General features: G+C 45.0%; 1 protein-coding gene across 1 annotated transcript in view; it reads left to right on the forward strand.

Annotated features, from left to right (window-relative positions):
• Nucleotides 1–25711, forward strand: part of GRK4 (G protein-coupled receptor kinase 4) — an 81434-nt gene that overhangs the window by 55249 nt on the left and 474 nt on the right. Inside the window, exons 10-15 of the mRNA XM_008055776.2 lie at nt 6640–6677; nt 15444–15533; nt 16578–16786; nt 21919–22056; nt 23543–23680; nt 24178–24309. Coding sequence (XP_008053967.2) covers nt 6640–6677; nt 15444–15533; nt 16578–16786; nt 21919–22056; nt 23543–23680; nt 24178–24309 — 745 coding nt within the window. The remainder of the gene's footprint in view (nt 1–6639; nt 6678–15443; nt 15534–16577; nt 16787–21918; nt 22057–23542; nt 23681–24177; nt 24310–25711) is intronic.

Here is a 25711-nt window from a genome sequence, read left to right on the forward strand (position 1 = left end):
TTTTTCTTGATTTATTGTAGAGATGAGGTCTCACCAGGTTGCCCAGGCTGGTCTCGAACCCATAGGCTCAGGCAATCCTCTCACCTTGGCCTCCCAAGGTGCTGCAATTATAAGTGTGATCCATGTATTTGTGGATTTATTAAATGATGCAAGATATTTCACTAGTCCAAAAAGATTAGATGGTCCCTAATGGTATTTAGGCCAGGAGTTTTTTCTGACACTACACTTAAAAATCATGGCATCTTGGCCGGGCTCAGTGGCTCAGCCTGTAATCCCAGCACTTTGGGAGGCCGAGGTGAGTAGATTGCCTGAGCCCGCGGGTTCGAGATCCACCTGGGCAACTTGGCGAGACCTCATCTCTACAATAAATCAAAAATTAGTCGGGTGTGGTAGCATGTGCCTATAGTTCCAGCTACTTGGAAAGCTAAGGCGGAAGGATTGCCAGAGCCCAACAGGTCAAGGCTGCGGTGACCAGGAGTGGCCACTGCACTCCAGTCTAGTGACAGAGTGAGACTTCAACTCAAAAAAAAAAAAAAAAATCATGGCATCTTTTATTATTTATAAATGGTTGTGGACACTGCTTTATTCACAGATGTGAAGAATGAGCTGATAGGTAGCTTTTTGAAGGATCAAGAATCAACTTTTTGTTTTGAGGGAGCAACGTTATGCAGTGATATGGATACATGTGATTGAGAGTGATTAGCCTCACTTCTGGAAAGGGTTTTGGGTTTTTGTTTTGTTTTGTTTTGTTTTTTTGAGTTGGAGTCTCACTCTGTCACCCAGACTGGAGTGCAGTGGCCGCTCCCGGCCACTGCAGCCTCGACCTGCTGGGCTCCAGCGATCCTTCCGCCTCAGCTTTCCGAGTAGCCGGAATTACAGGCATGTGCTATCACGCCCGGCTGATTTTTTGATTTATTGTAGAGATGAGGTCTCGCCACGTTGCCCAGGCGGGTCTCGAACACACAGGCTCAAGCAATCCACTCACCTCAGCCTCCCAAAGGCGCGGGATTACAGGCTGAGCCACCGAGCCCGGCTGGGTTTTGTAATTTTAAAGATATAATATTAAGACCAATGCCTCCTACTCTCTTGTAGGAAGCAGGACTCAATCTGTCCATCCCTTCAGGAGTAGTAGGCCTGTTTGATGTGATGTTTTGTGGCACCAGTTTTCTGCAAACAGCATGTCCAAGACTGTTGAGATCCTGACCTCTCCATGAGCTTGATGTGTGAGCTGGGTGTGTTCACCATCTGCCCTTTTTTGTGAGGTGGAACTGGCTTGCCACATGTGGCTAGACAGCATTTGTTAGTGTTAACAACCAAAAAGCAATTGCTCAGTCAGGATTTTTTCCACCATAATCTGAGCTCATGGAGATGAACCAAACAATCTTGTGGTACATGCCCTTTTCCTTTGTTTTCATGTATCACTGTATTTAAGGAAGACTACACAACATGATGTGAATAACAAAAATGCTGCTAGGCATGGTCAAAATATGTACTAATCACATTCATATGTAGGACATAAAACATTTTCAGAGCACTTTGTCATACATTATCTTTTCATCTTCCCAGTGGCCTTGTGAGGTAAGGATCACATCCATTTACAGATAAGTAAGATAGTTGTACATATAGTGTTCTGTTCTTTTCTGTAGCAAAAAGGGAAACCTTTACTCTTCGCTGACAGTTTGATTGATGTGTTTTATTTCCAAAGAAACTTGACTCTTAATTTATTCAATAAGATGTAAACCATGAAATTTTCACCATCTGGAATGCTACAGTTGGAGATAATTAAGATAAAATATTAGAAATTTTACTAAGAGAAAAGGATGTTAAGTTGTGCATTGGATCTCTTTTTTCAGTGAATGAATTGTGGACTGAAAAGCAGATGACATCTTCCCCATTGTAAGATGGAGAAGGGAGTTTGGTGTGCAAAATAGTGGGGACCTATCAGGTTTTTAATAGCAAGTTGGGTTATACAGGCCATTAGACAGTACAGATTACTGCTCTTATATTAGTTTCATCAGTAGTCAAAAGTTTCATTCATTCATTCAAATATATTGAGTCCCAGATGTACACCAGGTCCTGAGCTAGATGCTAGGAAAACCCTCTGAGGAGAGGGCAGTGTGCCAGTGAACCCATAAATTAAGTTATTGTTACAATTTATGGTAAGTGCTTTGAAGGATAGGCTCCTTTGTTTTCTTCCTTTTCTGAAACTTTAAAAATTAATTTAAAGAGGCTGGGCGTGGTGGCTCAAGCCTGTAATCCCAGCACTTTGGAAGGCCAAGGCGACAGGATTGCCTGAAATCAGGGGTTTGAGACCAGTCTGGGCAACTTGGCAAGAGCTTGTTTCTACAGTAAATTAAAAAATTTGCTGGGCGTAGTGGCATGTGCCTGTAGTTCCAGCTGCTTAGAAGTGCCACTGCACTTCATCCTGGGCGACAGAGTGAGACCCTAACTAAAAAAACAAAACAATTAATTTAAAGAAAGAATGGAAGATTTTAATGTTTATAAGAGCTGTTAGCCAGGCTCAGTGGCTCAGCCTGTAATCCCGCGCCTTTGGGAGGCTGAGGTGAGTGGATTGCCTGAGCCCACGGGTTCAAGACCCGCCTGGGCAGGCAAGACCTCATCTCTACAATAAATAAAAAAAAAATTAGCCAGGCATGGTAGCGTGCGCCTGTAATTCTGGCTACTTGGAAGGCTGAGGTGGAAGGATCGCCGGAGCCCAGTGGGTCGAGGCTGCAGTGGCCAGGAGCGGCCACTGCGCTCCAGTCGGGGCGACAGAGTGAGACTCCAACTCAAAAAAAAAAAAGAGCTGTTCATCAGTGTATGAACCACATTTTTCCAGATTGGACATTTCTACCTCTTTCTCTGGTTCTTTAGACACAATAGTACCTAACAAGCCCATTTCCTGAGGACTCTCTGAGGCAGTTCAACTTATGGGAAGGGGCCTCTGACCAGTCTTGTCCTGAGGCTAGTGAGCCCTATTTTCGTAGTCGAGACTTTAAGAGGACACCCAGGAGTGAGCTGAGATGACTGTTTTTGTCTTTGCTTTTCTCTCTTCTCCTCCCCAATGCTCATGATATCTTTTGAGCTATTTTTCAAGATTGTGGTTTAAATATTTAGGCCACACTTAAAGTTCTAGTTTAACCAGAGTTAGTTCTAGTTAAGCCAGCCCATAGTATTCTATTCGCATTATTCCCAAAGTGTGCCAAGCTGACTTTCCACATTGTTGATGCAAAGCCATAGATGAACATTTTTGTGCAGTGTGACCCTTTTTGTCTGCACAGTCTTGTTGCCCAGGAGGGGCTGGCTAACTGGCTAACAGGTGAAGTATAAGGCAGTAGTGGAAAACGACACCATGCACAAGGCCATATCACTGGGATGGCAGGTGCAGATAGGTGTGGACTGGAACAGGGAGTAGCAGGTAGTGGGTGAGCTGTGCACCAGGCAGTGGTTCAGAGCCTCCTCTCCAGAGATTATCGTCAATGTTGCCATCTCATGATAATTCAAGACCTAGTAGCAGGTTGGAAAATGGGAACCAGAAGAGAAAGAACAAGAGTCCGAAGCCAGTGCAATGAGCTGCTGTCCAACCAGAACACTAGAGGTGTAAGATTACTTTTTTTTTTTGAGTTAGAGTCTCACTCTGTCGCTCAGGCTAGAGAACAGTGGCACACTCATGGCCACCCCAGCATCAACCTGCTATACTCCGGCGATCCTTCCACTTCAGCCTTTTACATAGCCGGAACTGCAGGCACGCGCTACCACATCTGCCTGGCTAATTTTTGATTTATTGTAGAGTCGAGGTCTCGCCAAGTTGCCTGGGCTGGTCTTGAACCCTTGGGCTCAGACAGTCCACTTGCCTCGGCCTCCCAAAGTGCCTGGGCTTACAGGCTGAGCCACTGAGCCTGGCTGAAGATGACATTTAAATAGCTCAAGAGCACCACAAATTACATACAGGTCACATACAAGCCAGTGGGATAGTTCTGTGGGGTTTTTAATTATAAAAAGGTAGGAAGACAGTATTCCTTCCTTTTCTCCTTAGGTCTGGTCATGTATATGCTAAACTTAGTTTGTCTCCCTGGCTTAAAATTATAATTAGATGTAGCCAGAAGGAGCCCCAAAAAAGGTCATTTAGTAAACTTTTTACTTGGCGACTGAGAAACTGAGCCCCAGGGGCTGGAGTGACCTGGGCAGTGATGAAGCTGATGTTCTAGTCTCCTGAAGTTATGTCCTGTGCCTTCTGCTATGACAACCAGGACCCAAACTGGAGATGGCTTGAAAAGGATTATTCAGTCCATTAAGAGCCTGGGGAAATAAAGTTTTTGAGGGAAAGTTCAAGAAACGACAACACTTTGTAGTTAAAAGCTTATGGTACTCATTTACTAATAGATTATCTAGTGTACAGTGTGTGGGGTGGTGGATATGAGTGGGAGTGGCTTTGGGGCTTATCCTAGCATGTCAGTTAGCATTTGTGTAACCTGTAACCTTCTGTACACCTCAAGAGTAGCGCCTTGTCTATACATACTCTGCAGAATTTTTGTGAGAATTGCAGCAGATAGTGCATATAAAATGTATAAATATTGGCACATAGTGAGCATTCAACAAGACTTAGCTGATATTACTACTGTTACTATTATTTTGTTAACTACATACAGTGTGTTTTCTTTAAGAACAGGAGCACCTACAGTTGATTGTGACAGTGGAGCATGGAACTGGAGGGCAGGTTCTCACACTTTAATAAGGCTGGGACTCACTGAGAGCTTGGTGACAATGCAGACTCTGAGTCAGGAGGTCTTGTGGGGCCACACTTCAAGCAGTGGTGGCTCACAGGGCCTACAAAGCATCTAATGCAAGCTGGCAGGAATGTGTTCTGTGGATGTTAGTGTAAGGCTGGGTAATCAAGGAGGCTGTGGGAGGTCCCTGCCTAGGAGGGTGGCTTAGTTTTTAGTAACATTTATTGGGAATTTTTTTAGTGTAGTCAAGAATAAAAGAAAACACAAAAATGCCATCATCCCAGGAGCCAGTACATCTGGCTAAAAAACACACACAGTACAGAAGGTAGGCACCTCTGCTGAGCCCCTGCTGCCGTCCTTTGCTGTGGGTCCTGCTCCCCGGGGCATCTTCCCAGGAGATGTGTCAGTGCAGCTGTCATTGTGCATACACTCAGATCCACACAAGCTCTTAGGCGGAATGTTCCTCATGTTCTGGGGATGTGGTTTCTGACTTGAAGATGGTTTCTCAGTGACTGGCCTGAGTGCTGGGAGAACTCTGGTTTCTGCAAGAGCTTTCCTGAACAGCCCTCTGTCTGCTTCTGCAAATATTCTCGGATTATTTCCAGGGTTCTTGTTCTTCTCTGCTGGCTTCAGACCCCCTTCCTGGGTTCTACAGGTGTTGCTGAGGAAAGCTGGATTGTTGTGTTAGGGCCAAGTGTAAAATCGGAGTTAAATATAAATCTTTTGAAAATAATGTTTTTAGCCGGGCTTGATGGCTCAGCCTGTAATCCCGCGCCTTGGGAGGCTGAGGTGAGTGAATTGCCTGAGCCCGCGGATTCAAGACCCACCTGGGCAACTTGGCAAGACCTCATCTATACAATAAATAAAAAAAAATTAACTAGGCGTGGTAGCGCGTACCTGTAGTTCCAGCTACTTGGAAGGCTGAGGTGGAAGGATCGCCGGAGCCCAGCAGGTCGAGGCTGCGGTGACCGGGAGTGGGCCGCTGCACTCCAGTCTGGGCGACAGAGTGAGACTCCAACTCAAAAAAAAAAAGAGAAAGAAAAGAATGTTTTTCTCTTGAAGGAAAAAAACCCAAGTAAGTCATTTGAGATATTACATTTAGGATATTTTAGTCTATGATTTAAGTTCATTAGAAGTTCATGGTATTCCTCTACCTGTACAATAAGCTACAAGTAACAATAACCATTGTTTAGTACATACTCTTTCTGTGAGATATGGTCTCAATCAAACCCTGCAGTAACCCCGTGTGGTGGGCAGTGAGAACCTCCATTTTATAGGGAGGACACTTTAGGCTCAGAGAGGTTAAGACCACACAGCTGGTAAGTAGTAGTCTTAGGATTTGAATCCATGTCTGTTTGACCCCCACCCTGAGATCTTCTTTCTTGTTTTCTTGGAGATGGGGGTGTCACTGTGTTGTTCAGGCTGGTCTTGAACTCCTGGGCTTAAGTGATCCTCCCACGTCAGTCTTCTATAGCTTCTATAGGCGTGAGCCACTGTGCCCAACTTGAGGTTTTCTAACATGGGACGTTTTTGGTTGTTAAAATTCTGTAAAATACATTAATAATGAGAGAAATTGGGCCAAGTTCATTAAGGACTAATTGCTTTCCTTACTACTGGGCTGCACATTTAATCACTGAGAAGCCTTCAAATCTGTACCAACTATGCAGAACAGTTCATTTTACACTGTTGTCATATGCAAGTTGTTTGTTGAATTTTGTAGAATTCTTGTCCTGCTGTGTGATGACAATAGTTCACTTACATGAAGAGCTTATGAAGAGTGGTTTTGTTTTCTGCCATCCTGGCTCTTGCTCATTGCTGCAGAGACATCAGTAGTTGTTTCTGCTGGGTATGTGGGAATCACAGTGTCAACTTCTGATTAATTGAGTTTTTGTTGTTGTTTCCTTCCTCGTAGAGACTTAAAACCTGAGAATATTCTCCTCGATGACCATGGTAAGTAATCAAGCCTTTCATGTCTAAAGCATTGTTGGAGGGATACAGAGAGTTAATGTGGACTTAGCAGTTCCATACAGAATGGAAACAACAACAAAAAGAGAAACTTGTTGGTGTGTGTTCTTTAAAAAAATAAACTAGACTGGGCAAGGTGACTCAAGCCTGTAATCCCAGCACTTTGGGAGGCCGAGGTGAGAGGATTGCCTGAGCCCACGGGTTCAAGACCAACCTGGGCAACATGGCGAGACCTCATCTCTACAATAAATAAAGAAATAAATAAATAAAAATTAGCTGGGCGCAGTATCGTGTACCTGTAGCTCCAGCTACTTGGAAGGCTGAGGCCGGTGGTACTCACACCTAGTTCACAGGCAGCTCTGGCAGGAGCTTCTTTTGAGTGACTTTTCTTGACTAAGATGGGTCTTAAAATCTAGTGAAGTGCACATGACAAGGCCATCCATCATGGCTCCTGGAAAGGGGAAGGGAACTGGCATCTGAGGCAGTTCGATACTGGGGTGGCTATGAGCGTGCCACTGCACTCCAATCTAGGTGATGGAGTAAGACTCCAACTCAAAAAAAAGTAAATAGATAGATAAATAAAATATAGATAACATTGTCATTCTCCTGTATTTAGGCAAGAAGCAGAGATGGTCATACATTTTCAGTTAATGACTGAGTTTTAGAAGCATGTTAAAGTAAATTCTCTGGACTTGGTGGCTTACGCTTATAATCCCAGCACTTTGGGAGGCTGAGGTGAGAGGATTGTCTGAGTCCATGGGTTCAAGAGTAGCCTGGGCAACTTGGCAAGACCTCATCTCTGCAATAAATCAAAAAATTAGCTGGCCATGGTGGCGCATACTTGTAGTTCCAGCTACTTGGAAGGCTGAGGCGGAGGGATCGCCTAGCACAGCAGGTTGAGGCTGCATTGGCCGTGAGTGTGCCGCTGCACTCCAGCCTGGGCAACAGAGTGAGACTCCAACTTAAATAAATAAATAAATAAACTCAAAGTATGAACATTTTTTCTGTTTCTTGCTATTGACCCACTTCTTCTTCTTCTTCTTCTTTTTTTTTTTTGAGGCCACCACAGCCTCAATCTGCTGGGCTCATATGATCCTTCCGCCTCAGCCTTCCAAGTAGTTGGAACCACAGGCACGCACCACAATGCCCTGCTGATTTTTTTAGTTATTTTAGAGACGGGGCCTCACCATGTTGCTCAGGCTAGTCTCGAACCCCTGAGCTCAGGCAATCTTCTCGCCTCCCCCTCCCAAAGTGCTGGAATTACAGGCATGAACCACTGGGCCCAGCTAACCCACTTCTTGCTTTATTCCTTTGATTTTCATTTCCATGCCCCTAAACAGTGTCATGCTACCCCTGGTACTGTCCTCTTGTCCCATAGCTTGTGTCACAGAGCAAAGCACAGATGGCTGCTGGGGACCTTGTAATAGTGGACAGAGACTGGCTTTCTGGGCAGCCTCCTTGTCAGCAGCACTCTGCCTTGGTTCCTGTGGTGAACAATTGTATCCAGAATGCAAAGATGGTGGCATGCCAGGGTGACCGGTGGTACTCACACGTAGCTCACAGGCAGCTCAGGCAGGAGCTTCTTTCGAGTGACTTTTCTTGACTAAGAGGGGTCTTAAAGTCTAGTGGAGTGCACATGACAAGGCTATCATGGCTCCTGGAAAGGGAACGGGAACTGGCATCTGAGGCAGAATCCTGAGGGCAGCCTCAGGATATTGGAGTGGTCTTCTTGTAGGTCTCTGCCAAACACTTACATGTTTCTTATCTAATCCGTGCATGAAACCCCCACCCTGTGAGGAAGGAGGGTACCAGAATTCTCATTTTATAGAAAGTAATACCACAATTTGGGAAGTAAACTTGTCCAGGTTGTGTCCATAGCTTCTGACTCTTAGCCTGCAGTTCATTCCTGGTGCCGTGCTGCTAACCAGAGGTGGCATTAAAGTGACTTAAAAGGGGAGGACACACTCTGTATGGTAAGTGGAGCAATATCCTAACTGTGTTGTTGATTGGGACAGAGTAAGGTACAGAGTGTGTATATCATATGCCTCCTTTTGGTAGGGAAGTTAATCATGTATATGTGTATTTGCACATATTTGCATAAGGAAACAGAGGAAGAATCATGAGAAACAACTGGGGGTGAAAACGAGGCGGGGAGCACCTTTTTATGTGTTTTTAGATTTTCCTTTGTGTAGCTCCCTCCTCTCCAGAGCTTTACCCCACAGATGTGAGCAGACCCATCTTTCCCCAATTCTAATCTCTGCCTTCCGAACTTAGCAAGAACACCTGTTTTGTGTAGGTTCCCCTTCCTGTGCCTCCATCTGAAAAGCACTCCCAGGTGGATGCCAGGATGATCACAGGGTCAACTCACTTTCTTCCCTTTTCTTGGGAACCACAGTCCTCTGATGCTGACTGATCATATTTTTCTTTTAATTTTTAAAAATTTAAAAAATAGTTTTTAGGGATGGGGGTCTTTCTATGTTATGCAGGCTAAAGTGCAGTGGCTATTCACAGGCGCACCTATCGCACACTGCAGCCTCAAACTCCAGGGCTAAAATGATTCTCTTACCTCAGCCTCCCAAGTAGCTGAGACTACAGCCTCCCCACTTTGGAGGTATATAGTTCACCTAGTCCATGTGACTTCCGTGGCTCACTGATGCCTTTAAGAGTATGACTTTTGTGATCTGGTATGTTCTTCTGGTTGTAGTCAGCAGCAGCATTGGCCTGCCATGACCTTATTCATCCTACCCTGAAGCAAGAGCCCAGGATCATTTATTGGTAATTGTTCTTTTTTTTTTTTTGAGTTGGAGTCTCACTCTGTCGCCCAGACTGGAGTGCAGTGGCCGCTCCTGGCCACTGCAGCCTCGACCTGCTGGGCTCTGGCGATCCTTCCGCCTCAGTCTTCCAAGTAGCTGGATCTACAGGCGCGCGCTACCATGCCTGGCTAATTTTTTATTTATTGTAGAGATGAGGGCTCGCCAAGTTGCCTAGGTGGGTCTCGAACCTGTGGTCTCAGGCAATCCATTCACCTCAGCTTCCCAAAGGCGCGGGATTACAGGCTGAGCCACCGAGCCTGGCTGGTAATTGTTCTTTATAGACCTGGTCACATTCCAGTTAAGAATAGAAAACTACTTGAAAGGCTGAGGCAGGAAGATCACCTGAAGCCAGCAGTTCAAGTCTAGCCTGGGAAATTTAGCAAGAACACATCTCTTAAAAAAAAAAGAGCTGGGCTTGGTGGCTCAGCCTGTAATACTGCGCTTTGGGAGACTGAGGTGAGTGGATTGCCTGAGCCTGCGGGTTCGAGACCCCCCTGGGCAACTTGGCGAGATCTCATCTCTGCAATAAATCAAAATTCAGCCGGGCGTAGTAGTGCATGCCTGTAATTCCGGCTACTCGGAAGGCTGAGGCTGAAGGATCGCCGGAGCCCAGCAGGTCGAGGCTGCGGTGGCTGGGAGCATGCCACTGCACTCCAGTCTGGGCGACAGAGTGAGACTCCAACTCAAAAAAAAAAAAAAAATTCAACTGGCAATTTAGGTAACAAAGTAAACTGTATCATGCTTATGTTTTCAGTTTTATGAAACGTATATATGCCCCAAAAGAGGCATACATAGTGAGTTATGAAAATTAGTGGCATTTTTATCAGTTACTTAAAAGAAATTTTATATGCCATATCATTTTGTCCATAAAGTATTTATCTCTGAAAGGACACTCTTTTTTTCTAAGCCATAAACACAATACTGTTTTGGCTTTTTTTGAGTCAGAGTCTCACTGTGTCACCCAAACTGGAGTGCAGTGGCACACTCACGGCCCCCTCAGCCTCGACCTGCTGGGTTCAGGCAATCCTTCCACCTTAGCCTTTCAAGTAGCTGGAACTACAAGTCGACACCACCATGCCCAGCTAATTTTTTAATTATTATGTAGAGACAAGTCCTCACCAAGTTGCCCAGGCTAGTCTCAAACCCCTGGGCTCACACAATCCTTTCACCTCCACCTCCCAAAGTACTAGTATTACAGGGAAGAGCCACTACGCCTTGTCCCACAACACTATTATTACATAAAAAATACTCAGATCACAGGGCACAGTGTTCAGTATCTGAGGAATGGACCACATGAAACCCAATCCCCACCACTACACGGTATGTCCATGTCACAAATAAGCATGTGTAGCCACTGAATCTAAAATTTAAAAAAATAAAAATAAATAAAATGGGGAAAAAATATAAAGAATACAATATCTACCTCATAGGGCCATGCAAAAATATTCAAAGATGTCTTAATACCACCTAATATCCTGTTGGCTTGAAATTTCCTGTAATTGTTTCATAAATGTTTTTAGAGTTGTGTAGTGAATATTCAGTGAAGTTCACATTACAAGAGTTCTACTTAAATTATGAATTCATTGCAACAAGTGATTCACATTCTCCAAGCCTGCTTTGTGTAATATGTGGTGACTGGCTGTCCCGAGATACTATGCAACCTTCAAAGCTGCTTCGCCAGATAGAGACCAAGCACCTTGCATTAAAAGACAAACCTTTGGAGTTTTTCAAAAGAAAAAAATGTGAGCATGAAGAACAGAAGCAATTACTGAAGGCCATCACTTTATCAAATGTGTCTGTACTGAGAACATCATTCTTAGTGGCAAGTACATTGCTAAAGATAAGAGCCCTTTACTATTGATGTAGAATTGATCCTGCTGACTGTGAAGGACATTTGATATCTTGTTGAGTCCCTTTTAATCTTATAAATTTCTCCTCTCTGCTTCTTTTTGTCATTTACTTGTTCATGAAACTAGGTGTTGTGGCCCAATTATGTCCCCCCGCAAATTCATATGTTGAAATCCTAATCCCCAGGACCTTAAAATATGACTGTATTTGAAGATTGGGCCTTTGTAGAGGTAATCAAGTTAAAATTAGGTCATTAGGGTAGGCCTACATCCAATATACAGGTGTTCTTATATGAAGAGATTAGGGGCCGGGCTCGGTGGCTCAGCCTGTAATCCCGTGCTTTTGGGAGGCTAAGGTGAGTGGTTTGCCTGAGCCCACGGATTCGAACCCACCTGGTCAGCGAGACCTTATCTCTACAATAAATCAAAAAAATCAGCCAGACGTGGTAGCGCGTGCCTGTAATTCCGGCTACTTGGAAGGCTGAGGCGGAAGGATCACCAGAGCCCAGCAGGTCGAGGCTGCGTTGGCCAGGAGCGGCCACTGCACTCCAGTCTGGGTGACAGAGTGAGACTCCAACTCAAAAAAAAAAAAAGAAGAGATTAGGGCCGGGCTTGATGACTCAGCCTGTAATCCCAGAACTTTGGGAGGCCGAGGCGAGTGGATTGCCTGAACTCATGGGTTCGAGACCAGCCTGGGCAACTTGGTGAAACCTCATCTCTACAATAAATCAAAAATTAGCCGGGTGTGGTAGCACACGCCTGTAGTTCCAGCTACTTGGAAGGCTGAGGCGGAAGGATCGCTGGAGCCCAGCGGGTTGACGCTGGGATGGGGGTGAGTGTGCCACTGCACTCCAGCCTGGGTGATGGAGTAAGACTCCAACTCAAAAAAAAACAAAAAAAAAAACAAAATAAGAAGAGATTAGGGCCAGGTGCAGTGGCTCACACCTATAATCCCAGCACTTTGGGAGGTGGAGGCGAGAGGATTACCTGAGCTTGGGGTTCAAGACCAGCCTGAGCAACATGGTGAGACATTGTCTCTACAATAAATCAAAAAATCAGCCAGGCATGATGGCACACACCTGTAGTTCCAGCTACTTGAAAGGCTGAGGTGGAAGGATCACCTGAGCCCAGCAGGTCGAGACTGAGGTGGCCATGAGTGTGCCACTGCACTCCAGCCTGTGCGACAGAGTGAGACTCAAAAAAAAAAGAATAACAATATTAATATTACATCAATATTATTACTGAAAACAGTATATAATTCCTTTGCAGTTTTTTGGTCATTAGCAAAAGTTATTTGGTTCTATGTTTGTTAAGTCTAATTAATTAAAAATCACTCAGTGTTAGCCGGGCCCGGTGGCTCATGCCTGTAATACCAACTCTTTGGGAGATAGAGGCAACATGATTGCCTGAGCCCATGGGTTCGAGACCAGCCTGTGCAAGATGGCGAGACCTTGTCTCTACAATAAATGAAAAAATTAGTTGGGCATGGTGGCACACACCTGTAGTTCCGGCTACTTGGAAGGCTGAGGCAGATGGATCACCTGAGCCCAGCAGGTTGAGGCTGAGGTGGCTGTGAGCATGCCACTGCCCTCCAGCCTGGGTGACAGAGTGAGACTCCAACTCAAAAAATAAAATAGGCCGGGCTCAGTGGCTCAGCCTGTAATCCCGCGCTTTGGTGAGTGAATTGCCTGAGCCCGTGGGTTCGAAACCCACCTGGGCAACTTGGCGAGACCTCATCTCTACAATAAATAAAAAAAATTAGCCGGGCGTGGTAGTGCACGCCTGTAGTTCCAACTACTTGGAAGACTGAGACGGAAGGATCACCGGAATCCAGCAGGTCGAGGCTGTGGTGGCTGAGAGTGGCCACTGAACTGAGTGAGACTCCAACTCAAAAAAAAAAAATAAACAAAACAACAAAAAATAAAATAAAGTAAAATATTCCCTTTTGTGTGGTTAAGTCATCTGCTTGATACACCGTTAGGTTCATTTTCTGCATTTTGTTTTCAATTTTAATGATCTAATTTTTAAAATTTTATAAGTATGCGAAACAGTTATGTGGTTCCAAAGACAAAACTGCGTATTCAGAGATGTCTACATGCCATCCCTGTCTACTCCCCAACTAATCACTTTAACTCATTTTCATTCTTTCACTTACATACAGTATATGTATTATGCAGTAGATATAATACTTGTTCCCCACTTGTTTCTTCCATAAAGTAATGAGCCACATATATTTCTCTCCAATTTGCTTTTTCACTTCATATTTAATGAACGCTGGTATACAACAGTGCACATCTCCCTTATTTCTGCTGTGGCTGACTGTAGACAAATCTGCTTTATTTGCTTGGCCCTCACTTATAGACATTGGGTTGTTTCCACTCTTTTGCTATTTCATTTAGTATTACAATTAATAGCCCTGTGCACATGTCATTTCCTGTTTTTTCTAATATGTCCTTGTGATAGATTCCTAGAAGTGAGTTAATTCCGATGCAATTTTGTTAGATATTTGCCAAATCCCACCATAAGCTGTGGTCCCTGCTTTCCCACCAGCAGTACATGAGGGCACCTGTTGCCCACAGTCTTACCAGCAGACTGTGTCCTCAAACTCTGTGGTTTTTGTTAGTTTGTTTGATAGGAATTGCTATTTCAGTGTAGTTTAAATTAGTATTTACCAGGTTAAAAATCTGTTTTTAAGGGAAAAATAAGACTGTAAAACATAAAAAATAAGTCACAACATGCCAGTACTCTACTTAAATGTAAAATACATGAGTGCTGATTATTGAAAAGGTATATATGTGTAAGGGGAGGAAACTGAGACACGATAACAAATGGTACAGCTAGGACTCAGACCCAGGCCATCGGCTCCAGAATCTGTGCACTTAGCCCCTCTCTTCATCTGCTTTCCGGAGTAGGAATGCAACAAGGGCATGGTATGGCTTATCACATGCATGCAGTGAAGTCCAAGGTCAGCTTTCCTGTCTAAAGCATCATGTAGACGGTCTTAAAATTATTTCAGTACCTTGAAGGTCATGTTGCATATTTTAAATGTTCAGCAGGTACTTACTGGTTGTTCATTTATGTCTTCAATAAATATTTATTGGCTACCTACTATATGCCAGGTACTGTTTAGAAATTGGGGATAAGTGGTGAACAAGTTGAAGAGGGTGTCCACTTCCAGGGCTAGCTTATCTTTCTACACTCTCAAAGTAACGTTTTCTGTAGTTTATTAGTTTCACAGAAATTCAACAAATTTTAAATCCTCCTGTATACAAGATATTAACACATAAAATAGTACTTTAAGTACCTTAGTTTATCATTTCCTTGTCTCTTACTATTTGTTCTCCAGAGAAAACTTCATATCATTCATGCATAGCTGTCCCTATATATAAGCCTACTGGCACTCTGTCAGAAAGTGCTTATTTTCTATTTTGTGGTTGATAAAATGTTCATTATATTTTTATTTGTGTACCTGGTACTTATATGAAAATAAAATAATAAATACAATATTTGTCTTATCAAATGATTGTCTGTGATCGAAGAGCTTCCTGATTTAGCCAGGCATGAATCTATTTTCCTGCTGTTAATTAAACTGAATGCGCAGTATGGAATTTTATTAAATGTGAAAAAGTTGAATATAACTTCACATTGAAATGTTCCAGAGTATGAAATGCTATTATTTACATTCATGGTTTTTTGGGGGGTGGTTTTTGAGTTGGAGTCTTACTCTGTCGCCCAGACTGGAGTGCAGTGGCACGCTCACGGCCACCGCAGCCTTGACCTGCTGGGCTCAGGCAATCCTTCCACCTCAGCCTTCCATGTAGCTGGAACTACAGGCACAGGCTACCAAGCCCAGCTATTTTTTTAAATTTTATTGTAGAGACAAAGTCTCACCAAGTTGCCCAAGCTGGTCTTGAACCCTCGGGCTCAGACAATCCTCTCGCCTTGGCCTCCCAAAATGCTGGATTACAGACTTGAGCCATCACGCCCAACCTCCATTCATGGGTTTTAAGATTTTTTTCCCCCAATTTTTATTGTTGCTAATGTATCATTACTTCCCCAGTGACCTGTGTAATATATTTGAACACACACAGGACATATCCGGATTTCAGACCTGGGTTTAGCTGTGGAGATCCCAGAAGGACAGACTGTTCGAGGAAGAGTCGGAACACTTGGCTACATGGGTATGTGAAAGACACTTTCAGGGGTCTTTGTCCTTTCTATCTGGATGCCTGAGTATTTTGGAACATAGAGAAATCACAAGACAAATGATCGGGACCTCAGCTTGAACACACTGATTGATGGCATGGTGGTGTTTTGAAGTCACTAAATAGTCGTAGTATTGAAGCTGCAGAGGAGTCCTCTAGTCTGCCCTTATCTTCTTACAGATGAGAGGTGAGGCTCAGAGAGGCGCCGAGTCTCAGGATCACTCGGCTAAGTGAGCATAGACCACGGTCTTCTCTGGTGTCCTCCCTCCTTGCACAGTGGTCTTTCAGACCCTCAAGAAATCATCCCACTCTGGTTATTCCAAAGATTTGTGAGCAGTGCCAGCCCAACCCCTACAGGTGGCCTCCAAGAGCCTCATTGAGTTCTGCAGGAAGACCCTGTGCCTTACCTTTTCTGTTGTCACAGCTCCTGGGGTTTTTGGCTGACTTGGGAATAGATGGCAACATACTTGGAGTACCTTGGCATGACTGCGTGTCTGGAGGGAGCACCTTCAGGAGGCAGGGTCTCCCTAGATCACCTGTTCCCTTCTTACTTACAACCCTGTGGTAATTCAGGTCATCCTATATGAATAATACAAATATTTTTAAAATACCAGCTTTATTGGGATATAATCCATATATCATAAAGCCTAATTAAGTGGATTTTAGTATATTCGCAAAGTTGTGCAACCTCACTACTATCTAATGACAGAACATTGTTATCACCGCAAAAAAGAATCCCTGAACCTATTAACAGTCGCTCCCCTTTCCTTACCTCCCACTCCTAGCCCTGGAAACCACTAATTTACTTAGTCTCTATGGATTTATCTATTCTATTTTGTGTAAATGGAATCATACAACATTTGGCCTTTTGTGTCTGGCTTCTTTCATTTTACGTAATGTTTTTAAAGTTCATCCATGTTGTAAAAAACATTAAATGTATAATATATTATTTGGAATTAATTACAAGAAAATTTAAAACCAAAATTTAACTTATTTAAATTTCCTATATTTGTTATGTAGCTCCTGAAGTTATCAATAATGAAAACTATACATTTAGTCCTGATTGGTGGGGACTTGGCTGTCTGATATATGAAATGATTCAGGGACATTCTCCATTCAGAAAATTCAAAGAGAAAGTCAGTCGGGAGGAGGTTGATCGAAGAATCAAGAAGGATACTGAGGAGTATTCTGAGAAGTTTTCAGAGGACGCCAAATCTATCTGCAGGATGGTAGGTTAGGATCTGTAGAGGTTGGGAAATTATACTTCTAACTCACTGTAGTCATTTTCACTGGCAGCTTAAAATAAAAGGAGTCAAAGTGTGAGTCTTTAGGAAGCCCCAGCCACCTACTTTCCAGGCTTTGTACCAGCACTGCAGACCAGCAGTGAGGACACTGAGCTCATGGTACCTCTCAGTACACCTGCCTCCTTCCCGATGCTCCTGCCAGTGGGATTTCATCTCAGTTCAGACAAAGAGGACAGTAGATAAAGGTTTCCAGATATGATCTGGGAAATGGCTTAAGTGGGTTTCTAACCAATTAGAGCAAAACAGTAAAATTTATTGCTTGCTTTCTCAAAAGATGCTGCTGAAAGGGAGGAGTGGTAGCAAGACTATTATTCAATTTTCAGAAAATAGCTGAACCTCATTTCGTTGACCAGTTTGATGTGAAATGAAACCTAAACTACTCTTTGATGTATTTTGAAATAGTAAGGGTTTTTCTCTGCCCATTTTTGTCCCTTTAACCAACTGCTAGGGATTATAGTCCTGAAGGCACTTTGACCCAGGGCCTGCTGTATGCCCTGTGCTATGCAGACTTTTCTTGATTGTGCTAAGGGCCTCCAGGGCTGACACTGGCATCAGCGTTTCACAGTGAGGAGATGAGCTTCAAGGGATGGAGACCCACTCCACAATCCTGGAATGAGTGGAGAGCAGACAGGTCCCGTCTGCCCTCGGGATGGAACTGTTTCATCACCCCCGGCTGCCCAGACACTGAATCAATGAGGAAAACTTTCTGTTACTTAACTAATATTTATTACTTTTTTTGGCATATTTGTTCCATTTCTTTTCTTTTTTTTGAGTCGGAATCTCACTGTCGCCCAGGCTGGAGTGCAGTGGCACACTCACAACTACCACAGCCTCAACCTTTGGGGCTCAGATGATCCTTTCTTTTCAGCCTTCCAAGTAGCTGGAACGACAGGCACATGCCACCATACCCAGCTAATTTTTTAATTGATTATAAGGTCTCGCCAAGTTGCCCAGGCTGGTCTTGAATCCCTGGGCTTAGGCAATCCTCTTGCCTCCACCTCCGGGGATTACAGGTGTGAGCCACCGTGCCCGGCTCCATTTATTTTTATTCAACAAGGATTTGTTGAGCATCCTGTATGTGCCAGGCACTGCCCTAGGCACAGAGGACAACAGCAAGTAAAACAGAAATCCCTGCCTTCCCTGTGGTAATTGGCAGAAAACAGAACAAATTCAGCAGCTGTGTATGGGCTGTATCAGAGGGTGACCACATTCTGGAGGAGGGAGGGGTGGCTGCATCTGGGGGAGATAGGGGTTGGCCTGCTGGGCAGAGTGCCTGTGACTGCAGCAGCAAGGCCATGGTAGCATGGCAGGTGGCTGGCATCTGAGAGTGAGGGGGCTAGAAGGGGACAGGACAAACAGCAGGAAGCCCAGGCCATGCTGAATGACCTGTCATCATCAGGCCTTGAGTGTTACTTATTCTGATGGCCATGAAGCCATCACAGGATTCTGAGAAGGGTGATGTGATGGGACTTGGGTCACTGTCTGCTGGGAAGAGAATGAGTGGACTGGAAGGAGGGAGGCTTTCAGAGGCTTTGCAGTGATTCAGGTGGGATTGGGTGTGGCTCAGACGTTGGTGGTAGCAGAGCAGGTATGAGAAGTGTCAGAAGACAACTACTGTCAGAGTCTGGTTGGATTGAAGACAGAGCCTGCAGGATTTGCTGTGATGTAGGGAATCATCCAGGCTGTCTCCAAGATGTGGCCTCAGCAGAAACACCAGAGAGAATGAGGGACTCCTGAAGCAAAGTCCCTGCTGTGGGAGGAGGACAGGAAGGGTGTGGGCAGTTCCTCCTGCAGCAGGAGAGGAGGCAAGTCTGTGGCCGCGCAGCTGGAAGAGAGACGAGCGAGGCTTGTTTTCTCGGGTGGTCAGTCTAGCTAGAGTGAAGGTGAGGAGGGAGGGGTGAGGATGGAGGAGGCGTGGAGTACTGGGAAGCAGGGGGTTCCTTGGCAGCATGGAGGACCCATGAGGATTTGAAGGGAGATAGGTGGTCGTGGTCATGCCTGTGTGATGTGCTCCTGCCATGCCCAGGATGGCACAAGCTCAGAGCAAGCAGGGAGCTAGACTGACCTGGCTCTGTGGTTTGGCTAAGCAGGTCTGATGAAGCTAAAGAGAGGCAGAGAACTGGGACTGGAGGATGGGCTGTGGAATCTAAGCTGGTTCCAGAGGGGGACAAGGAAAGGAGCACAGGGAAAGGGCAGATACACTAGATTATAGATAAAGTGCGGTCCGCAGTTTGATGTCAGGGCACCTTTAGGCCTGCAGTAGGAAGACTGGAGGGACATCCAGAGAGGAAGTCTCTTGGAGTGATGGAGGGCCTGCTGGTCAGAAAGTCTAGGGTGTGACCCAGGGAGTGACTGGCTGTTGCTGGGGCTTGGGAGGAGGTACAGAGAGGAGGTCGCAGGACTGAGTGGCCAGGCATAGGTTCCCTACCTGGATGCTGGAGTCAGCAGCAATTATACCTTTGACTGAAGTATATTGGCTTTCATGCACTGGTAGTGGCTGGATAAGAATTGCTTTGGCTTCCCTTTCAAGTGTTTCCATATAGGAAGTGATGAGTGTTGGGCTTCTTACTGAGCCCTGGGGTCAGCACGGCTGTTCTCTCAGGTAGCTCATTCTGCCTGGACATTTGGACCCAGCTATTGTTTATATTCAGTTTGATGGATATTGACTGAGTGTTGCTACACAGGACACTGACAGGGCAGAAGGAATGCAAAAATATGTGTTAGAAATAAAGCCTGCCCCAAGGAGCTCACGGTTTAACATTAGGCCTAAAACAAACATAAAAACTACTGCAGTGAAAAGCAGAATGTGATGGGTGTCATAAATAGGTAGAAACAAGTGTTTAGGGGTCTTCAGGATGAAGAAATCCTGTGGAGCTGGAGGCACCAGGAAAGGTGGTGTCTGGGTGAGGGCATGTGTAAGGAGCATTCGTTTCGAAGTCAGGCCCAGGTGAATCTCAGCTCCTATGACGGAATCATCACTTCAAGCCTCAGATTCTCACTTAGAAAAAGTGAATGAAAGTAACTTCTACCTTATAGGATTGTTGGGAGGATAAAATTAAATAATGCATGTAAAGTGTTTAGTAACACATAATCCTCAATAAACAATTTGTTCTTAAAGAATGGGTTAAATCCCAACAAATGGGTTGGGGGAGAGGCATCTCAAGATGCAGAGTTAGGAGAGAGGAGGGAGTGTGGGACAGTTGCAGGGACAGGTGCTCCACGCTGAGAGGAGTGTGGCCAGGTCACTCAATGGTGTGTACAGCAAGGGAGGCCTGCGAGACAGTCCTCAACCACATGCCTCCTCAATGCCTGTCACCCAGGCTGGGTCTGCCCTGCTCCCAGTGCTCGGTGTGCATTTGCTGGAAGAACGAAACAGGTTTGGCTTAAGGTTAGCGTGTTAGGCTTGTGTAGAGTGGAGAGAAGAGGGAAGAGAAAAGAGAAGAGTTAGTTCGCTTTTTATAGTAATCCAATGGGAGGTTAAAGTAACCTGACATTCGTATACCTTTTCATATCTCTTTGGCATGTCATCTAACTTAATCCTCACAGTGGATTTCCAAGACAGTCCATAGCCTCACAGTTGAAAAAGCAAGTTTGGGCCGAGCACTGTGGCTCACTCCTGTAATCCCAGCACTTTGCAAGGCTGAAGTGGGTGGATCGTTTGATGCCAGAAGTTCGAGACCAGTCTAGGCAACGTAGCGAGATGGAGAAAAGAAAAAGTTAGTTTGGTTTCTGTGATGTCATATAGCATATGACAGCAAGCAGGACTTGAGCCCAGCTTTTGAACCCAGGCTCTTGCTTCTGCCCTGTGCTGCCTGGGTAAGCCATCCTTTTGGGCTGCTCTCACAGAATTGCTTACACTGGGTAATTTATAAATAGCAGAAACTTATTTCTCCTAGTCTGGAGCCTGGAAGTCCAAGGTAAAGGCACCCACTAGCAGATTCAGTGTCTGGTGAGGGCTGCTTTTTCTGCTTCAAAGATGGCACCTTCTCACTGTACCCTCCCATGGCAAAAAGTGAACAAGCTTGCTTGGGCCTCTTTTATAAAGTCACTAATCCCATTCATGGGGGCAAAGCCCTCATGATCTAATCACCTCCTAAAGCCCCTACTTGTTAATACTACTGCATTGGAGATTCGGTTTCAACGCATGAATTCTGGGGAGAACACAAATATTCAGACTATCCTGACCTTTAGCAGGTGTGTGTTCTTAGCAAGCTTCACAATAGAGTTATGGAATCCCTGAGATGTAAAAATTGTATTTGGAATTATACTTAATTTTCAAATATGTTATAAATTAACCAAACAGCTGGGTGCAGTGGTTCACACCTGTAATCCCAACCCTTAAAGAGACTGAGGAGAGAGGACTTTTTTCCCCCAGCACTTTGGGAGGCCAAGGTGGGAGGATCAGAGAGGACTTCTTGAGCCCAGGAGTTCAAGACCAGCCTGGGCAACATAGTGAGACCTTGTTTCTACAAAAAAAAAATTCCAAGAATTATCCAGGCATGGTGACACACACCTATAGTCCCAGCTACTTAGGAGGCTGAGGCAGAAGGATCACCTGAGCCCAGCAGGTCAAGGCTGCTGTGGCTGTGAGTATGCCACTGCACTCCAGCCTGGGCAACAGAGTGAGACTCCAACTCAAAAAAAAAAAAATACAATTTCTATAACTAGGTTTGCTAAACTTTTGCCTTATCTATAAATATAATTTATCATTAAAATGGTGTTTCTGAAATTCCCAGCAGTTTATATTCCCTTTTTAAAAATCCCCTAATGTTTAATGATTAAATTTTTTTTTTAACTTAAGGATTAATTTAGGCAACCTCTTATTTATTAATAGCTCAAAGGTAAACTTTAGCCCCATTCCTTTGTGAAGCATCACATAATTAAAGAGTAAAATTCAAATTAATGCAGTTTGGTTGATACTTTGAAATTTGAGTATTTGCTTAGATGTACATGCTTTCTGCCCCACTAACACTTTGCTTACGATAATGGAGGGGAGTTTTGAGTTTTCATCTTTACCTTAGATGCTTACATGGACTCCATTTCTGCCTCTTGGACAGTTACTCACCAAGAATCCGAATGAGCGGCTGGGCTGCAGGGGTGAGGGAGCAGCTGGAGTGAAACAACACCCTGTGTTCAAGGGCATCAACTTCAGGAGGCTGGAGGCAAACATGTTGGAGCCCCCTTTCTGTCCTGACGTAAGTATGTTGCCAGGACTAGCAGGGTCTCCAGGACATGGATCCGTGCAACACAGTTTTTTTTTTTTTTTTTAAATCAGTAGATACAGAATCACGTGGTGCAGCATGGGTGTAGCTTTGCCTCTGGTTCTTCCTCCCTTCCCCATCATCTCATCCCCCCCAGCCCCTCTCCAGACCTTCCTGGTAGAACTCTGACTCCTGGCCTGGTGTCACTGTCTGTCTTCCTGTGGGTGGAGCTGAGCCACTGCCCTCCTCAGCAACTACAGCACCTTGAGACCTCCTCGGCATGCCCTTCAAGGCCCTGTATGTTACCAGTGTCCCCTTTCTAATCTCAGGGGTGGTTTTCCCTCTTGTCCTTGTGTTCACCTTCTTGTTGCAACACATGCCTGCTTCGTTGGTCTGGAATACATGCCCCAACTCTGCTTCTCATGAGGTCCTGGGACCATGGCTGACCCCATACTGAGGACCCGGAAGCAGTCACTGTGCCTCCTCTGAGCTTGCTGTTGGGACATCTTACTCTGGACTGTTCCCTGAAGGCAGGGCCTGCCAGTTTACTGCCACTCCCCCACTTTGTGGGGATGAGTGAATGAATAGCAGCTTCCCTAAGAGGAGTGCAGAACATCACTGTTTTGACCATAAGACTCACTGTAATGCATAAGTTCTGATATGCAAGTGAAATGTTTTCACAGAACTGCAGGGTGCCTCTGACATGAGCAGATGAGGGTCCTGCAGCTTCAGAGTTAAGAGCCTTGAAAGTGCAAGCAGCTGCACCGGCAAAAAGTAGAACTCAGGCCTTGGCACATCCTCCTGGTTGCCCCTGCATCTGAGGACAGCCGTGCTTGGTAGAGGCCACAGACCTGGACTTTTGTCCCAGAGGAGGAGCCTGCCAACCTAGGGAGCAGAGCGGAGGGGTAGGGCCCCTTGCAGCCTAAGAGACCACTCCATGAACATGGTGGGAAAACAAGAGGTGGGGACTGCCACTGTTCGATCAGACTTTCAGCTGGTGCTTTACAAGGAGGATGCTGAGGGTTGGAGGCAGGGACGAGAATTGGCACTAAAGAACCCCACAGCTGGTGGTCTCCATGCCTCTCCACAGTTCTCCAGTTCCTCACTGCACCTGCCAATAAAAGCACCCCATCTTGTCCTTCATCCAGGGCTTTTGTTTGTAATCCATTATCCACTATAGACCCCTTGAGGAGCTCTGTGTGTGTGTGTGCGTGTGTGTGTGTGTGTGTCAGACAGACAGAGAATGCAAGGAAGCTGGCTTGGGCAATATCCACAGGACCTGTGATACTAAGAGCTGGGGAACCACCTCTTCAGAGGGCACACTCTATAAATTAGAAAATGCCTCAAATGTGGGGCTTGACAAAGAAACAGAAGAGTAGGGTTTATGCACCAATTTCATAGGCGTTTTATTCTTTGTCATGGCGTGAATGAAGAACTAGTGTAGCGCTCTCACAGGCCCCTCTCTGCTCTTGTCATACAGCCTGCTACAGTTTACTGTAAAGATATCTTCGATATTAAGCAGTTCTCCACGGTGAAAGGAGTCTACCTGGACACTACAGACAATGACTTCTATGCTCAGTTTGTTACAGGGTGTGTCTCCATCCCCTGGCAGAATGAGGTACTGCCCTTTCTAGCATAGCAGGTTTATGTTAGTTCCAACCATAACAAAAAAGACTCTGTGTTTGTGTATGTGTGTGCATGTGTATGTGCACGTGCATGTGTGTGTGTTTGGGAGGTACAATTATGCAAGACTTTTGACCATAGGACTAGACCATGAGCAAGCCAAGGACCTATCAACAACTACCCAGAAGGTGACTATCGTGGGTTTGATAGGGGCTTGCCTGCCACCTGTGTCCCATTCCCTAAGCAGGGCTGGCGGGCACCCAGGTTTCCCACAGTAGTTAACTACTTTGGGGGTGTGCTCAAAGAAAGAAGGGGAGATCACACTACTTGCCCTAAAGAGATTAGGAAGCAGGGAAGTAGGAATCCAAGAGTAGGTTCAGGAGCTCTGAGGACATGGAGCACAAGGTGGGTCGGAGCTGATGGCACCGGGAGATGCTGACTGACCTCACAGCTTCGCCACGGTTTCTCTGTCCTACTCTTCTGTGTGTGCAGATGATTGAATCTGGATGTTTCAAAGATATCAACGAAAATGAGGAAAACGTGCCATTAGATCAAAAAGAGAAAATACGTGGCTCGGTTACCAGACCAAAGAGAGGCTTCTTCTGTAGACTCTTCAGAAGAGGGGTAAACAATATATATATGTATATATATATATATACCAAAAGAAAAAAAATTTGCCAAGATAAAAACATAGTACTTTTATTTTTGCACTGGCTTGTATAAGGAACTTCATATCATTTAAGAGCCATAGAGTGCTATTTAGAACCCAAACAGAACAAGGCTCACCATGACATTTGCTGCTGGGATGAAGACTCTGTTCTGATCCACAAGGAAGTAGTAGGTTACCAACATTCAAACACAGATTCCTGTGTCAATGACAAAGCATTTTAAGCTAGGCTCAGATATCAGTATCTTGTAGCATGATAATCAAACAATACACATTGTTTAACTCTCTGCGTGTTCTGATACTTATAGCTATTATTTCATTAGCTCACTTGTACAAAGAAAGCTGATTCCCTTTTGAAAATGGCGTCATTTGAAGAGACTTTCTGTAGTAGCATTACATTTAGGGAAAAAAAAGTTTTCCGAGTAAACTTTTTCTCCTCAGATTAGTGATTTATCCTGCTTGGTACCCTGTGCATTCTTGGGAAGTTTATTCAGAGATCTGCTAGCATTCTTTTTTTTTTCCCTGCCCCCCTCATCCACTAACATTCTAATCCATCTATTTTTCAATATAAAAAACAAGTCTGGCCGGGCTCAGTGGCTCAGCCTGTAATCCTGCGCCTTTGGGAGGCTGAGGTGAGTGGATTGCCTGAGCCCGCGGGTTCAAGACCCGCCTGGGCAGCGAGACCTCATCTCTATAATAAATCAAAAATTCAGCCGGGTGTGGTAGCGCATGCCTGTAATTCCGGCTACTTGGAAGGCTGAGGTGGAAGGATCGCCGGAGCCCAGCAGGTCGAGGCTGCGGTGGCCGGGAGCGGCCACTGCACTCCAGTCTGGGAGACAGAGTAAAACTCCAACTCAAAAAAAAAAAGTCTGGGCTGGTTGTGACTGTTCATGCCTGTAATCCCAGCTCTTTGGGAGACTGAGGCTGAAGGATTACTTGAGGCCAGGAGTCCAAGACCAGCCTTGGCAACATACAAAAAAAAAACCAAGTAAATAAATAAAAAACAAACCTTACACGGTAAATATCTCTCAAAGTGTCATTTTCCAGGACTAGCTTTCCTCTGAGAACTGGGAGTTAGTGGTGAACTAACCAAAGCACTCTCCCTGTCCTCGGTATGTAGTAAGCCCTGCATGGAAATGTCCCTTCCTGTCCCATGTTCACACTTTGAAGATGGAGCTGTCTGGGATACCTTGTAATTGAGAGGATGTAATTGTACATGGCATTTAGTGAGGGAGCCAGTGAGTCTCGATCCCTTTCTGACTCTGCCACAGTAAATACAAGGAGCAAAACTTACCTGAGACATTTTCTTTTTTTTTGAGTTGGAGTCTCACTCTGTCGCCCAGACTGGAGTGCAGTGGC

The sequence above is a fragment of the Carlito syrichta genome, unplaced genomic scaffold (assembly GCF_000164805.1).
Source record: "Carlito syrichta isolate Samal-C Ts95f unplaced genomic scaffold, Tarsius_syrichta-2.0.1 Scaffold301952, whole genome shotgun sequence".
Lineage (NCBI taxonomy): Eukaryota > Metazoa > Chordata > Mammalia > Primates > Tarsiidae > Carlito > Carlito syrichta.